General features: G+C 40.0%; 1 protein-coding gene across 22 annotated transcripts in view; it reads left to right on the top strand.

The window, feature by feature from the left end:
- The window catches only part of LOC122540675 (neural cell adhesion molecule 1-like), a 508,029-nt gene that overhangs the window by 379,240 nt on the left and 113,548 nt on the right, over positions 1–15,241 (top strand). For all 22 annotated transcript variants that reach the window (XM_043676739.1, XM_043676737.1, XM_043676738.1 and 19 more), the window contains 3 exons: positions 2,304–2,454; positions 6,944–7,128; positions 8,112–8,208. In XM_043676739.1, the coding sequence (XP_043532674.1) occupies positions 2,304–2,454; positions 6,944–7,128; positions 8,112–8,208 (433 nt within the window). The remainder of the gene's footprint in view (positions 1–2,303; positions 2,455–6,943; positions 7,129–8,111; positions 8,209–15,241) is intronic.

The following is a 15,241-nucleotide window of genomic DNA, read 5'->3' as shown; positions in this document are numbered from 1 at the left end:
CATCAAGCACCCTCAGTAACTAAGGAAGTGCAGCAGCAACAACAATCAATCATCTTATTAACTATATACAGACAGTACTAGATATGTTATTAAATAAAATGCGCAGTAATAAAATTCCTGCAATTTCACAAATTAAGTGTAATATAGTCTGGTGCATTAGCAAGAAAATGTTTTGAATTTACATGACTAATGTGTTTTCTGTAAAAGTTTTTAAATGATAGAAAATGGCATTAAATATCCTGGATTTGGAAAGTTCTGAAATATCTTTGGCAATGCGAATGGTGTTTCAGAATTGTTATGTTACTAGTTTCCTCCTCTTTACATTTTGATGTTTCTGTTTTCACTGACTCTGTTTGACTGGGTAGACAAATGATTTATTCCTGGGCTTTTGTCATTGTGATGATCACATGGATGAGGTACATAGTAGCTAACTGAGCTGCTTTTATGTTGTGCATTTTCCCTTTCCTGCCCAAAAACTGTTGGTTAACATTAAAACATTTGAATAATTTAAGCCCAGATCAAGTGTGGTCAAGCACATGTTTTTTTTTCCCCCACACCTCCATATAACTGATTTGCTTGCTCTCGCGCTCTGTCATGCTCACGCTCACTTTCTCTCACACGCTGACACATACTTGGTCTCTTTCACACACTGACACTCTACCACTCTTGCACATGTACTCTTTCACTTGCATGCAATCTCTCTGTCACACACACACTCTCTCTCTCTGTTTCACTTTATCTCTCACTCATTTGTCTTTTGCATTCACGCACTTTTTTAGTATCATACAGTTTCTTTCTGTCTTCCATGTACCAACTCATTTTCTCTTGCTGTCTCACACCCGCATACACATCTACTCATTGTCCTGAAACTGGGTACTGATGTTAGAGTGAAGGATGTTGCTCTAGTTTATCCTAAAATGTGCAATTAATTTTCTTCAAATAGCTTGAAAACATGAACTCTTAAGCTTTCTTTTAAGTATGTTTTGACAGGAATGATATTTCTATTTCAAAGCAAGAGCCTGTAATGTGCTAAGTGAGAAATTAAAGATTGAGTGATGGACACTTACATGTGACGGAGTGGGAGAAAGAAATGTATGAAGGATAATGTTATAAAATCTCCCACTGGGATGGTGATCCAGGAAATTTTGTAATTAGTGAGAGGTCTGGGTTAAAGGTGGGTGAGCAGTTAGCCACTGTTCTGTACCTGTGTCAAACTGTTTACAATGAGGGCGGCCCGGAGGACCAATCAGCTGCCTGCCACTTGATGTTCAACAGCCAGTTGAGGCTGGACGTTGGCGATTGCCTCCTTTCTCATTTTGATGAGTACTTTCAGTCGACACTGGGGGCAGCAGAGCTAGATAGTGGGCTCGGCAGAAATTGTGTGTGTCTGTGTATATGTGCGGTAGAGGTAGCATTGAATAGATCACATGAGAGAGCCATTATAAAGTGCACCGTATGGTTATGGGATCTCAAATGTCAAGCTCCTGACCCAATTTGAAAATCCAACCCAGAGGTTTCAAGATAGTGATGTCAAGACATGCATTTAAAACAGCAAACCTTATAAAGTTGTAAAGACATACAAAAGGCAGATTACATGTTTTGAGACTTCGCCTGAAAGGAGAATATGTAAGACATTCCGAGCAGATACTAATTCTTACTTAAATGCCTATGTTGTGCCAGACCAAAAAGAATGTATATTTTTAAACTATTTATCACATCAATTAGTTAACAGTCAAATACTCCTAAGCACACTAGTTAAAATTGACAAGTGGAACAAAATGTTTCCTTGGCAGAATATATGCTGACGAGTCCAGTGGGTTTTAGAGTAGTCAGCTGAAATCTTCCTTTACTCTTAGACTCTTTCTGGAGAGAAACAGATTACTGGTACTTATTGATATTCTTGATTAAAATTTCATCACGTTATATCTGTTCTTACAAAAAGGCATATCCTCTGACTTAACCATCAACAGCAACTCAAGAAATCTTTGTGTTTTCAAACATGTATACATATCTAGACTAAATAAAATAGGATTTAATGTTTTATGCCAAATATTCGAGAAGTGCTACCTTTACCTGTATTATGCAACTTAAAAGATACGTTGTAAAAGATCACAAATCAATATTACTTCATTATTTTACAAGCAAGGGCTCTTTTATAATACGTTTATTGTCAAGAAATCTTTTTTAAAAAAAGTAAAATCATGCTATTTGATTGCATTAGTTTCTGTTTCTAACCTGTTGTATTCACTACTTCAATCAGAAAAGAATTTCTCTAACTTCTACTTCACATTCTTACCTGACAGACCATGGATGGAAGAATTGAAGTTCAAAGCCATGCAAGAGTTTCCTCCTTGACTCTCAAGGACATTCAGCATACAGATTCTGGAGAATATATCTGCAAGGCGAAGAATTCAATTGGCCAGGACTCTGAGTCAATGTACTTGGAAGTACAGTGTAAGTAAACTTAATGCAATTTGAATTTCCACTAGTTAGTCTTTGTTTTCATTAATTATTGAGTTGTTTTGACACCGAACAAGAGAGTGAACTTGATTCCAGGGGACAATTTTTTTAATCTTTCAAAAATATATTATATATTATAATAGCGGAATTTTTTTTCTTTACTGGTCAAAAACCCATTCCCAGTTTCTCTCTGTGCTCTTATATGTTTATTGTCACAGTTTTGGGACAAAGATCAGAGATTAAGGAAAAATAAAATGCTGCTGATGCTGGAAATCTGACACCAAGATAGAAAACGTTACTGCACATCAAGTCTGACAGCATCTGTGCGGAGAGAAAGTCAGATTTAATATTTCCATGTCCATCAACAACATACAAGAAGCCTTGTGATAGATTCCATGTGGTTTTAGCCAATATAACTCTTACAGTGTGAATGGCAGTGTCTTAGTTTGCAGTCTGAGTGATTACCCTTTAGCAAAGCACTTGGATTTGGTTCTTGATTTCTTCCTGAGATAGGAACTCCTGCTCATTATGACATTAACAGTGATTGTTATGTGGATGTGCTGTGACATAACTGGATTGAAACTGAACCAGAGCTCAATGGATGCTAATTCTGTGAGCATCATTTAGCAGAACAACAAGTCACCCAAGCAACAATTTCAACTTTGTGCCTATTGCCTGAAAATTGGAGAAACACTCCCACTTCTCTGGTCTCCATTGAAATGATCCTTTAATAGAAAATTCCACCTGCTTAACATTGGTGACTGGAGGAGTCACTGACCAAAGAAGACAAGGGGGCTCTCTGTCAAATTGCACATTCATGAAACTAAATGCTGATTTTATGCATGCATGCACAACACTTAAATATAGCCTAACATTTAATGGTGGGATCAACATCTACAAAGTTGGGTACAAGCTATCTCATCTTTGTTGTTCCATTCTCTGTACAACAAACAAATTCACATCATTTTTCTACCTCAAGATCCCAAAGTAAAATTCAATTAAAATCAGGATTATTGTCTTAATGTTAAGCTTTTTGAAGTTCAGATTATGTAGTGATTGGACCCAGGTGGAACTCATTGACTATGAAATCCTTGATGGGCATTGTTAATGTGGATCAAAAAGTGTGGTCAGCCTGGGGACCCTCCAGCCGCACGGGATCTATGTTGATTTCACTAGTTTCCTCATCCCCCTCCCCCCACCTTATCCCAGATCCAACCTTCCAACTCAGCACTGCCCACTTGAACTGTCCTACCTGTCCATCTTTCTTGCCACTTATCTACCCCACCCTTCTCTCTGACCTATCACCATCACCCCCTTCACTTTCATTTACATTTCGCATCCCCAGCTACCCTTCCTCCAGTTCTTTGTGCCTTAAATTTGTTTTAATTAATCAGCTATGTTTGTTTCCACTCAATGGTCTCAACATTTTTTGTAGTTAATTATTTTTTTAAAATAGTTAATTTAGACTAAAAAAACTCTTAATTATATGTTTCAACACTGATTGAGGAGGTTACTTATTTTCCTAATTTCTGCATGATTCAGATAATTTTTTTGTTCAGAAAATGATCATTTCACCATACAACCCAATGGTGAAATAGAAGAGGTACCATTAGGATTTGGCTGTTTAAAGTGCTTGGACTATTAAGTTTTTTTTAATCAAACTATTTGGACACATTGTGACTTCGCTCCATGGCAGGGTGGAACTAAGCCCTGCCAGAAGGTCCATGTTCACGCCCACTGGGCGACAAGAAGCCTCGTATTTCACTTATATATTTGCAAGTGTCTGCAATGTTGAATATCATTAATAAGAACAGGATTTTATTTTCAATGTCATTCGAAAGGGGACAATATTTTTCATACTTATCAATTCGTAAAAAGAAGTTGAGCATTGAGTATTGCTCAAATTTATCAAAGCTTTTCATGTTGCACTCATCAGGACAATTCACAAGAATACCGATTCAAGGGGAAAATCAACATTTTAAACTGCATGAAAGGAGAGTGTAGGTCGGTTGGCGAGTGGAATCTAGAGGTGTTACCATGAGAATGCAGGCATTAATGCTGATTGACTGTTTGTAGCAGGCAGGTTGACTGCTCAAGGCAGTAACATGAGGAGTGAACTGACAAATGGCTGTGACCTCACTTGTTGAGTTGTCAGAGGTTCTATGCATTTATTGTTCTTTCTGTCTGCAAAGGGCAGGGCCTATATGTTAACCTGTGCGGCTTCCAGTACATGCAAGAGTGTCATGCCATAAACCTGACTGATGATCCTAAACTGATTCAGTTTAATTTCAGGATTATCCAGCAAATGTCCAGTTGCAGAATCACATCTAACGTTGGGCAGAATGTTGGGGGTTTTGCAAGCTTGGGCTGGTTAGATACAGTCAGTGTCTTGCTTATTGCGAATAGCCAAAGGGACACGCTGTTTGAGACATTCTGCCAGTCTTTGGGACGTACATACTTGACATCACATCAGCATTGAAATTCACAAATTGGTATTCCTGTGAAATATTCTGATGAGTGCAATATGTACACTTTGACGAAATGTATCTTTTTCCACAGAACTCAAGTTCTGTACTACTGAAGGACTATTTGATAAGCCTTGTGAATCCATCTTATTGCTCGCATCCAATGAATAAGCTGTCAGGATTCAAGTTCTATTAATGAAAGCTAACCATCATTGTGTACCAGATTTATGTGCTGTCTATACAAAATGTATTTGGTCAAACATTACATGACAGTTCCATATGGCTTTATGACCTATGAACGTTAATTTTCAATCACATTATCAATAATTTATTTTAAGTTTAATTTTGACCTTATAGTGTAACAGAGATGATACAATATCGATTAGAGGTTAATGATTATGATAACCATGTACAATCTGAAAATATGCAGCATAATTTTACATTGGAAAGAGAAATTAGGTTTGTGTAATAATGATGTCACTAAATGTAAACTGTAGGTTACTAAATTATTAATGCCCAATAACTCTATGCAACATGCATCTCATGCATAACTGCATATTGTCAATTTTGAATGAATTGCTTTGTAGCAATATTCCGTGGATCAAATTCATACCCGGTGCACACAATCCAATAAAAAATGCATTTTAGCTAATCCACCTGGTCCACTTAATGACCTCTTATGTTTTTTGGTTTCCATGACTGATTCTGTCCAGATATTTTCCACGTCCTAAGAACTCAACGAGCATAAAAATAATGTTCAAATCTAGCCTTAGTGGTTTTGCTGCCTTAAAATTATACTCTGTCACACCAGTCAGAGAAAAAGAGGAGAATCTCCACCATTGCCATGGAGAGGCCCAATGGAGTCAGGTGCCTTTCAGACAGGAAGTGGTCACCGTCAGATTTCCCTTGTGATTGAGGGCCGCTAACAGCGGAAGTACAGCCAGAGAACTAAGAGCTGTCAGTCAGTCATTGATGCTGGCAGCTGCCCATTGCTATCAATGCCAGAGGTGGAGGTGGCAGTGTGTCATAATGCACTGAGCATGGGTCTGGGATCTATAAACTAAAGCTAACCATCATTGTGTACCATACTTCTGTTCTGTGTTTGTAAAATGTATTTGATCACAAGTTACATGACTGTTGAGGTCATGAAAGTCAGGGACTTTGGTTAGAAGCAGGTGCTTAGCTGACAGGTTATGCAAGTCCAACTGCTCCTCCCCACCCCCTTCTCCCCTCTCTCACTTGCCCCTTTCTTTCTCTCGCTTCCCACTCTGTTTCTCTTGCTTATCTCTCTCTCTCTTTCTCTGTCCCCCTTTCCCTCTCTCCCCCCCATTCCCCTGTTTCCCACTCTCTCCCACACTTCCTCCCAATGTCCCTCCTGCGCTCCCTCCCGTTCACTCTGTTGCACACCCTCCCTCGCTCCGTCATGCTGTCTCCCTCCCCCTTTTGTGCTCCCTCTTCACTGACCTGTAGGTCTGTTCCACTCAGAAGCAACTAGATCCACCTACTTTAACGTCTGTGACTAACTAAAGTACATTTAAATTAACAAATCATTTTGTTAGATTTTTGCCTGAAGCCACTAAATTGAGGGTGGCATTTCGCTAATGCTAAGAATTCATATCCTGTCCTGGAAGGAGATGGAAGATATGACCCCAGTAATGATCTGGGCCATGTCAGTGTTGTTGGTTAGTCTTTTTAATAGAAGACGCAGCTGGATCTCTAACTGGCTTCAACCTAGTCAAGGGCAGGCTCACACATGGCCTTATTATTCAAATAGTTTTGATTTTCATAAGATCTCTTCAAGATGATTAAAAAAAAGACCATCCAGACAATGCAAGTTGAGCAGACATCTTGCTGTGTTGTCCACGAGCAGATTTCCAATCCTTTCCTCACCCTTTCATTTTCAGGGTATTCATTGGGAGCAGAATAAGTAGATTTACCATTTTGTTTTATTTTAAATTTTAGGAAATTCTTCAGTGTTTTTTTTTAGGTGGTAAAGAATGTGTTTTTCTCATTCTCAGATGCTCCAAAGCTGCAAGGCACAGTGACTGTCTACACCTGGGAGGGTAACGCTGTGAATATTACCTGTGAGGTTCTGGCTCATCCTGTTGCTCTTGTTACCTGGTTTAGAGATGGACAGCAATTACCAAGCTCCAACTACAGCAGCATTAAGATCTACAGCACACGATCCACCAACTACCTTCAGGTAAGAAATAAACAGGTGGCCTTCATTGTAGAATTGGCACTTCATATTCAAAATTAATGGAACAGATTTTCTGTGAAATTAGATGTACCAGAAGATTCTGTTTACATGATTCATCAGAAAGTGTACTAAGTGTGTGTTTTAAACAAAATGTATGGTTTTGTGGCATTTCATTGATTTCTAAAAGAATCAGATCATAATTTTTTTGATATATGCATTTCCCTTTTGGTTAATTTTCATGAAAAGTTGGGTGGCTCTAACCCTTTGCCAAATCGAGGAGATTTAGACTCAAATACTCTCTTTACAGATCAGTTTTCGCAGCCATCCAACTTTCCATGGATAGCACAACATGGGCACATTGTCCTGAAGGCCCTACTTTACCATTTTAATTTGCCGTTATATGATCAGTTAGCAATATGGGGAATTCAGGAAGTTAGTGTTAGCATTCACCATTTGGCTCTACAGTGTTCACAGATCGCCCTATCCAGAATAAACAGTGTTGGAGAAACTCAGAGTCTGGTAGCATCTGTATCATGATGAAAACAGAGTTTAAAATTGTCCAGCTGCTTTTAGTTCTGACGATGGGTCACTGAACTGGACAGACACAAACGCTGTTTTAAGCTTTACAGGTGCTGCCAAATGTGCACTTTCTGCTTTTGTCTCAGAGCCAAAGTTTTTTGTCTTATTTAATCCAGAAAACCCCAGTTGAGACCTGTAGATTATGGAGTGTCAGCAATTATGGAGCACAGCCAGAGTGTGTTTTATGGTTACTGGGCCTGAGATACCTCATCCTGTATCTTATCCTGATCAAACCATCCATTGGGGGGAACAAATTCTGAGCTGCCATGCCTTGAAAAGTTAAACAATCATTTGCTAACCCGTGCATGTTTTCAGGAGATGAGAAGTAAGCATTAAAAGATCATGGATCAAGTCTCACTTTTTTAAACTGATGATAATTGACGTATGGTTGCATATCCTCCCTGTAGGTCACACCTGATTCAGAGAACGACTTTGGCCCATACAACTGCACAGCGAGCAACCGTGTAGGTGTAGAATCTAAAGAATTTATCCTCGTGCAAGCTGGTGAGTATTAGCTTCGCAGCTTTATGTTGTTCAGAGAAATTGCAACCATTTCACTGTATTTTTACTGCACTTCTCCACAATACCTCATTTGAAGTGAAGTATGAATAGTGTGCAGCAAGAATTTGTAGTCTTAGTATGTGGTGTGCAGTGCCCTTGGTGAGTAAGTATGTTTGATGCATGGGATCATGTTTCAGAACACCTTGGTATGGAGACAATGTCTTTATGTTCTGGCTTGTATACCGTGTCAACTCAAAGTCAGATCACTTCTAGAACTGAACCAGTTTGGTGAGATTAACTTGATTGCTGGTTGTCTGGACCCTCTTTAAATGGATTCAGTTATCAACCATAGAAATTTAGAATGGTGAGTGGCTTGAAAAGGAGCTTGCATTGATGGTGCTCCAGAGAATCTGCTGAATTTATACTTTAGGGTGGTGGTTGTGAATTGGACGATACTGTCTAGGATGCCTCAGTGAATTTCTGCAGTGCATCTTGTAAATGCTATATATTGGCAATAGATTGGTGCTTCAAGACCTCAATGTTATTTGATTTGTTGCCAATCAGGCAGGCACCTTTGTCCGAGATGGTTTCATATATCACAATGTTGGTCTGGTACAAGGTTACTTTGCGCTTGAGTGTTTTTTTCAGAGAGGCGTTAATTGGCCAAGCTCCATCGTGTCTGAAGTTTGAATAGTTCACTGGGGCCTTGTTGTTTACTCTAACAGAGAGTGCTTCACGCCAAAAGCTTGAAAGGTCTTTTGAAAAACTGGTGTCATCGAGGGGGTATGGCCAGGTCTCTGGCTGTGCAGTTTAGTTCAGTTTAGGAGTGAGTTGAGTAAGAGTCACAGGGGAAACTGGAAGCCTTTTTGCTGTCCTTCTGCCCTTATGATTTCAAACTGTAAGATGCCTGTACCATTGTTCACTGTTTGTGCTAAGGGATGTGTGTATGGGGACTGTTGCAAGTACTTTCAGAACAGCATCATTAAGTCAGGTTTGGACAGGATAAGTTATCCAGTCTTCTGTTCTCTGTTCTTTGCATTGCATTCTGTAATTTTGTAAATAAATTTTGTTTGTTTAAAACTTGGCAGTCCACCCAACTGATTTACACTGGGAATATTCACTGTACACCTAGCTAAATAAATAGCTGAAAATGTGTTGCTGAAACAGGAGAATCGACGTTTCGGGCATAAGCCCTTCTTCAGGAACCAGGATCTGAGGTAGCAGAAGGGATTCTCTTGTTCCCTGGATGCTGCCTGACCTGCTGCGCTGTTCCAGCAACACATTTCCAGCTCTGATCTCCAGCATCTGCAGACCTCACTTTCTCCTCCTAGCTAAATAAATAGCAAAGTTACGGTCTGGGCTACCTGCTTTAAAATATTTTGAAAGGTCTGGCCTAGTCCATAACGCAAACTGCTTGAATATTGGAGATGGACCCATCCAGGCAAATGGAGAATATTCCATGATATCCCAAACTTGTGTCCTGTGGATAGTGGACATGTTCTGCGGAGTCAGGACCTGCGTTTTTCTCTGCAGAATTCCTAGATCTTGATCTGCTGTTAAGGCCACAGTACTTGAATTGCTTGTCCAGTTCAACTCTAACCCCCTCAGGATGTTACTAGTGAGGAATTCAGCAATAATAACGCTCCTGAATGTCAAGGGAGGGGGAACAGTTACTTTCTCAGATGTTGGAGATTATTGGACTGCTCAGCAGTCCTGTAGCACAGATATTACTTGTGTATTGTCAGGCCAGGTTTCTGCTTACACTAAATGAGTATGTCACTAACTGAGGATGAAAATAGCAAAAAAAAAAAAAAATATATTTTTAGGACACAGGGAAGTGGGAGGAGAGGATTTTTTGCAGTGCAATAAAGCTTACATGAGAGTGCAAGAAATCTTTTTAAAAATATATGGAATTGGAAAATGATAATTTGATGCAGAAATAGATCCATTCTCCTGGCAATTGAATGTCGTTATCAAATGACTGCCCAGATGAACAGCACTTGTCATCTACAGTGGAGAACTCATTCCCCTGTGTATCCTTTGTTTAATTAAAGGATGCAAGATTTCTAAGCACATAGGGTAGCATTTGGTTTGTTTAAATATTAAACAGCATGCAAGCAGATAAGATGCATCTGCATTAGGCAAGAGCTTGTTTAGAATGGACTCAGCAGGGATTGAAGCAAGATGTTTATTTTCTGTTGCAAGTGTCTGCACTGCTACAGAGCCCCCGTTTATGAAGGGAGATTTCACACAACACACAAATGCTAGTAAAGTAACCAGACATACTAAATCACATCAGGAAGAAAAATTGCTTGTCAGCAGTAAGACCACTGAAGCTTAACTATTGCAAGCACTGTCAATAGATGAACCATTACTTTGATGTTCAGCGTGTTGCGCTGTAGTCGATAAAGCAGTAATATTTGTATATGCTATCTTCAGATTTCTATATAGAGATTTACTTATTCCTTGCTCTTACCTATAGCGAATGAGAATAAATGAGGCATATGCTCAAGTGAACAACTGGTTTGTCAGTAATAAATATCAAGGAATAGATTTTTCTCCCTTTTGCACAAATCGAACGTGGTCTTATCAAAATCTCTTTCACAGAAATTAATCAATGGAAGAAAATATACCCTTTATCTTTTTAAAGGATTTGTCTCATGTCTAAGTATTTAACCAGTAGCAACACTCCATCCCTGTGAAGGGAGTGATTTCTTTATAGTTGTCACTTCCTTTGGATTGGAGTCGAGGATATTACAGTATCTTCACCTTAGTGTAAACAATGGAAATATTCACAGTCTGATTAACAGTCTAGCAGACTCAGTCATAAATGCTTCTTCTGTACTCTGAACCATCTTTATACTGCTTCAGAGGATGGTGTGTCCTACATGATGGGTGGATTTTATGCCCCCATGGAGAGGATGGCATGCTCACCTACAGGTAGCCCTTAGTCAACCTCAGATTGCTCAGTGGTGTTATTTAGAGGAGGATGTGAAGACCACGCCATGTAGTGCAGAGTTGGAATACTACATAAGCCAAAATCTCACTCCACTTGAGATTTTTGACAATATTAGATTAGATTAGATTCCCTACAGTGTGGAAACAGGCCCTTCGGCCCAACCAGCCCACACTGACCCTCCGAAGAGTGACCCACCTAGACCCATTTCCCTCTGACTAATGCACCTAACATTATGGGCAGTTTAGCATGGCCAATTCACCCGACCTGCACATCTTTGTGACTGTGGGAGGAAACCGGAGCACCCAGAGGAAACCCATGCAGACACGGAGCGAATGCGTAAACTCCACACAGACAGTCACCCAAGGCTGGAATCGAACCTGGGACCCTGGTGCTGTGAGGCAGCAGTGCTAACCACCGTGCCACCAAGATATTGAGTGCAACTCTAATACTATATATCTTGCCACGACCAAAATAGAATAGAATTCACCCTGCAGCTTGAGAAGGAGAAGCTTGAATCAGATGTAATGCTATTACGGTTCGACCATAAGATGTCGGAACAGAATTAGGCTATTCATCATGGTTGATATATTTCTCAACCCCATTGTCCTGCCTTCTGTCTATAACTCTTGAGTAAAGGTAACTACAAAGACATGAGGGAGGAACTGGCCAGAGCTGATTTGGAAGGGGAGCCTATTAGGGAAGATGGTGAAGCAGCAAACACAGGAGTTTCTGGGGAAAATTTGGAAAGCACAACAAAAGTTTATTCCAAAGAAGAAGCAACATATTAGCGGAGGACAAGTCAACCAGGGCTAACGAGAAGTCAGGGACAGCGTAAAAGCAAAAGAAAAAGCTCACAATGTAGTGAAGAATAGTGGAAAGCCAGAGGTTTGGGAAGCCTTTAAAAACTAGCAGAGGACAAATAAAAAAGCAATAAGTGGGAAGATAATGAAATATGTGTGTATGCTAGCTAGTAATACAAAAGAAGATTGCAAGAGTATTTTAGATGAATAAAATATTAGACAGATGCAAGACTGGACATTGAACTGCTAGAAAATGAGGCTGGAGAGATCTTGGGAATGAAGAAATGGCAGAGGAACTCAGTAAGAACTTTGCATCAGTTTTCACATTGGGAAACAAAGGCCGTACACTAGAACTTCAAGAAAGTCAGGGTAGAGGGGTGAGTGGTAAGGCCGTCACTAAGGAGAAGGTGCTAGGGGAGCTTAAAGATCTGAAGGTGGATAAATCACCTTACCAAAAGAAGGAATGAACCCCAGAATTCTGAGAGAGATAGCTGAGGAGATTTTAAAGGCATTGATGGTGATCGTTCAGGAATCTCTGGAGTTAAGGAGGATGCCAGAGTTCTGGAAAATGGCTTATGTAACACTCCAGTTTAAGAAGTGAGGGTTGCAGAAGACAGGAAGTTATAGGCCGGTTAGCTTGACCTCAATCACTGGTAAGATTTTAGAGTCCATTGTTAAGGATGACATTGGTGAGGACTCAGAAACACATGGTAACTGAGTCCACATGGCTTCGTCAAGGGAGGTCATGCTGCCAAACCATTTACAATTCTTTGAGGAGTTAACGAGCAAGTTCGACACAGAAGAACCAGCAGATGTTGTCTATCTGGATTTCCAGAAGGCTTTTGGCTCAGTGTTACTCAAGAGGTTGCTAAATAAGATAATATCTCATGGTGTTAGGGACAAGGTACTGGTGTGGATAGAGGATTAGCTGATTGGCAGAAGGCAGAGAGTGGGAATAGAGGGGTCTTTTTCAGAATGGCAGCCGATGATGGGAGGAGCTCTGCAATGGTCCATGTTGGGATCACATTCTACACTGACGATCCGGGCGGAGGAACCGAGGGCACTGTTGCTAAGTTTACAGATAACAGAAAGATAAGTGGAGGGGCAGCTAGTGTTGAGGAAGCAGGGAGGCTGCAGAAGGACTTGCGCTGGTTAGGAGAGAGGGCGACAAAGTGGAGATGGAATACAATGTGGGAAATTGTGAGGTTATGCACTTTGGTAGGAAGCATAGAGGCATAGACTATTTTCTAAATAGGTAAAAGCTTCAGAAATCTGAGGCATAAGGGGATTGGGGAGTCCTAGTTCAGGATTTTCTGAACTTTAACATTCAGGTTCAATTGTCATTTTGGAAGTCAATTGCAATGTTAGCATTCATTTCGAGAATTTCACTCAATGAGTTGTACAAATCCTGTGCCTGAAAAGATAATGGAAGCAGATTCAATACAGTGCTGAAATAAACACAAACATTGCTGATGAAACTCAGCGGGTCTGGGCGCATCTGTGGGGGGAGGGCGGAGCTGGCATTTCGGGTCTGGTGACTCTTCATGAGAACTGAAGATGAAGAGTTCTGGTGAGGAGTTACCAGACTTGGGGTGTTAGCTCTGCTTTCTCCTCTCAGTGCTGTCAGATCTGCTGAGTCTCACTAGCAATTTCTGTCTTTGTTTCAGATGTCCAGCATCAGCTATTTTTCATTTTACTTCAATACAGTACTGATGTTCAGAAGGTAATTGTATACTTAAAAAGGTAAAAAAAAAACGCAAGGCTGTGGAGAGAGAGCAGGGGAGTGCAATTAAGTGGTAGTTCTTAATGAAACAAGTGCAGACACAATAGGTTGAATGACCAATTCTTGTTCTGTTAGTACAATGGTAATAAATGTGAAGTCATCCATTTCGGTAGGAATAACAATAAAAAGGACTATTACTTGAATGGTAAGAAATTGCAGCATGCTGCTGTGCTGAGGGACCTGGATGTTTTTGTGCATGAATCATAGAAGGTTGGTCTGCAGATGCAACAAGTAATTAAGAAGGCAAATGGAATTTTGTCCTTCATTGCTAAAGGGATTGAGTTTAAAAGCAGAGAAAATATATTGCAGCTGTACAGGGTGCTGGTGAGGCCACACGTGGAATACTGCATGCAGTTTTGGTCTCCTTATTTGAGAAAAGATGTACTGGCACTGGAAGGGGTGCAGAGGAGGTTCACTAGGTTGATTCCGTAGTTCAGGGGATTGGCTTATGAGTAGACAGGAATTATATTCATTGGAATTTAGAAGAATGGGTGGGGCTCTCATAGAAACATATAACATTATGAAGGGAATAGACAAGATAGAAATAGAGAGAATGTTTCCACTGACAGGTGAAACTCGGATAAGAGGGCATAGCGAGGCGAAAGTGAGGACTGCAGATGCTGGATATTAGAGTCAAGATTAGAGTGGTGCTGGAAAAGCACAGCAGGCCAGGCAGCATCCGAGCAGCAGGAAAATCGGCGTTTCGGGCAGGAGCCCTTCATCAGAGGGCATAGCCTCAAGGTTAGTGAGAGCAGATTTAGGACTGAATTGAGAAGGAACTTAACAAGATGAAACATAAGCACACAATGGTGCAGATTTTGTTTTAAGAATAAAAATTATGTTTAACAAGCAAAAGAGAAAAAGACAAAATAGAATAAACCAATCTATTTCCCCGTAACCCAAATTCAGATTTCTAAATGCACAACGATAGCATAAATTTATTAGTCCCAAAATATGTGCAATTACAACATTTAAAAGGCATTGGATGGGTAAGGACTTCACAGAATTGCCCAAAATGGATAAAAATTTCTCCCTGTATGCCTTGGATATTTCCCTTCAACTTAAAACAAACTCCCTAAGTCTAAAAAACTTTAACTGAACTTAAAGTATGATGATTCACCTTGCTAAGTTGTAAAATCTTAAAGTGAGAACAAGTCCATTAGGCTTTCAAAGTCGGCCTCAGAATTGATGTTAAAAGAAATCACATGGCTACAGAAGTACTAACAAGTTAATTCAAATATCAGATACATGAAAAAAAATCTATGTATTACCAACTCAAAATCCAAGATCCCAAATTTACAAATAGATGCTATTGAATATACAGGTAGTTCGGTGGTGGGCAAGTTGTTGGAGGGAATCCTGAGGGACAGGATGTACATGTATTTGGAAAGGCAAGGACTGATTAGGGATAGTCAACATGGCTTTGTGCATGGGAAATCATGTCTCACAAACTTGATTGAGGTTTTTGAAAAAGTAACAAAGAAGATTGATGAG

This window comes from Chiloscyllium plagiosum, chromosome 35 (genome assembly GCF_004010195.1).
Source record: "Chiloscyllium plagiosum isolate BGI_BamShark_2017 chromosome 35, ASM401019v2, whole genome shotgun sequence".
NCBI lineage: Eukaryota > Metazoa > Chordata > Chondrichthyes > Orectolobiformes > Hemiscylliidae > Chiloscyllium > Chiloscyllium plagiosum.
This window is presented reverse-complemented; position numbering and strand designations above follow the sequence as displayed.